Source organism: Alligator sinensis, unplaced genomic scaffold, assembly GCF_000455745.1.
Source record: "Alligator sinensis unplaced genomic scaffold, ASM45574v1 scaffold317_1, whole genome shotgun sequence".
Taxonomy (NCBI): Eukaryota; Metazoa; Chordata; order Crocodylia; family Alligatoridae; genus Alligator; species Alligator sinensis.
In genome coordinates this window covers 565,805-567,657 of record NW_005842582.1, presented here as the reverse complement: position 1 = coordinate 567,657, position 1,853 = coordinate 565,805, and the positions used below count along the sequence as shown (strand labels likewise).

Here is a 1,853-nt window from a genome sequence, read left to right as displayed (position 1 = left end):
AAGAGTTTGGTCCAGAGTATTACAAATTGATGCTCCCCACTCCCTCCATGTTGGGGACCTGCCCTGCCAGCCTCCAGCCCAGAGCAGATGTTCAGCCCAACATTTGGAAGTGCTCAATGACCAACGCTCACATGCAGCTTCTGACACCTCCAGACCTGGCCCTCTTCCTTTGCAGCTGACACCCACGCTTGGTCAGGGGGTGGCTCTTGGCCCCGAGACCACAGCTGTAATTCCACAGAGCCCTTTAGAACGCCCACCTCTGGAGGGCTGAGCACTCTGGGTCTTGCACAGGGCTGTGATAACAAAGAGCTGCTGCTCAGGTCACTGGAGCTGCAAGAGAAGTTGCCATTTCATATGCAGGAGGGAAGGGGGCCAGGAGGACCAGAAAAGAAGCCAGCACATCTGTGTCTTGCAGAGTATTCCTGGGGCTGCGGCTCTTGGGGAGTCCACCCTGTACAGGTACCATCTCCAACAGCTACTGCCTCCTGGGCAGAGCTGTCCATCACATGTGGCTCCTCTCACTGTCCTAGAGCTCTGCCAGCTGTGTAGCAGCCCTCCTCAGCCAGAAACTGGGAACTGGTCTGCTTCCTGCTGCCTCAGAAACATCTCCCTGGGGCCCATGGAGGGCAGGGCACAAGCAGAGAGGCAGAGGGAGTGATGCTGAGGACAGCAATGCCACTATAGTGTGCAGGGAATGACCATGAACAAGAGGGCTTGACACTGCCCCTTCCCAACACCCATGAGGGACAGAAGATAAAGATGGAAGCAGAGGTCCAGCCCAGAACAGGCAGAGGAGTCAGAGCGGGTGGGAGATGGATGTTTCCCACCATGTCCCTGGAGCTATATCCAGGCGATGAGGCCCACTCCCCTGGCAGCTCCAGGAGGCCACATGGGACTGTAGAAGGCAGTAAACTCAACTTCTGTCACCTCTGAAAGAAACCACCCCCTTCAATCAACATGGCCATGGCTGTCTCACCCCCCTGGTGCCTCCCAGCAGCTGTCAGAGGATGATGGCTCCTCTGCCTCGCTGTGAGGATGTTGGCTTGGCCCATGCATGCACATGGGAGGAGCATGTGCTGCTCAATCTTCCCTGCAGGTCTTGGCCTCCTTGTTCCTTTAGCCAGTGTGGGATCAGCCCCCCTGCTCCTCCCGGTGAGGGTTGGTGCAGCATGGGTACTGGCAGGCTCCTTCCCTGCAGATGGCACTGGCTCTGGCCCTTCTCCCACTGGCTCTGGGAGCACCTGACCTGGCCATGCTCAAAACACAGGGATCTGGTCTCTGCGCACAGTGTCCAGGTCATCATCCAGGGTGAGCAGGACCTGGAAGGAAATGAACACACGGCTCCTGGGTGAGCATCACCACACACAGCCAGTGGTGTGTCTCACAGTGCTCCCTCCACAAACCAGAGAGGAGGAGGCAGGAGAGCAGAGATGGATGGGCAGCACAGGGACCACATCTGTGCGGCAGTCTGAGCTGAACCAGGAGTCCCCCTGCCTCCTTTTCTCTAGCAAGCTACAGCAACAGCAGAAGCACAGCACAGGCAGCAGGGCTGTCAGCCATGCCCAGGCACTTCCTACAGCCTGCAGTGCTGTGGCTTCAGCAGGGTCCTGCTGATTCCAGGGAGCAGCAGCAGGGGAGCTGGCTGTGCCACTGCCCTGGCTGTCTGACCAGAGGGCTTCTCTGCCCAGAGCTGATGGCAGCTCTGGTGCCCCTCCCCTCCCCATGAAGACACAGGGAGCGTAACATGAGAGAGGAGGAAAAGGAAGATAAAGCTGAGTTCTGCTGGGACAGGGCAGGAACCAAAACCCCTGACTCCTACTGATACACCTTTCTGAGAGAGCCCACGTGCGGGG

General features: G+C 58.1%; 1 protein-coding gene across 1 annotated transcript in view; it reads right to left on the bottom strand.

Moving 5' to 3' along the window:
* Window positions 1-6: 6 nt before the first annotated feature.
* SIDT1 (SID1 transmembrane family member 1) overlaps window positions 7-1,853 on the bottom strand; it is a 64,992-nt gene continuing 63,145 nt past the window's right edge. The window contains exon 26 of the mRNA XM_025214444.1: window positions 7-1,319. Within this exon, the coding sequence (XP_025070229.1) occupies window positions 1,257-1,319 (63 nt within the window). The 3' untranslated portion in view covers window positions 7-1,256. The remainder of the gene's footprint in view (window positions 1,320-1,853) is intronic.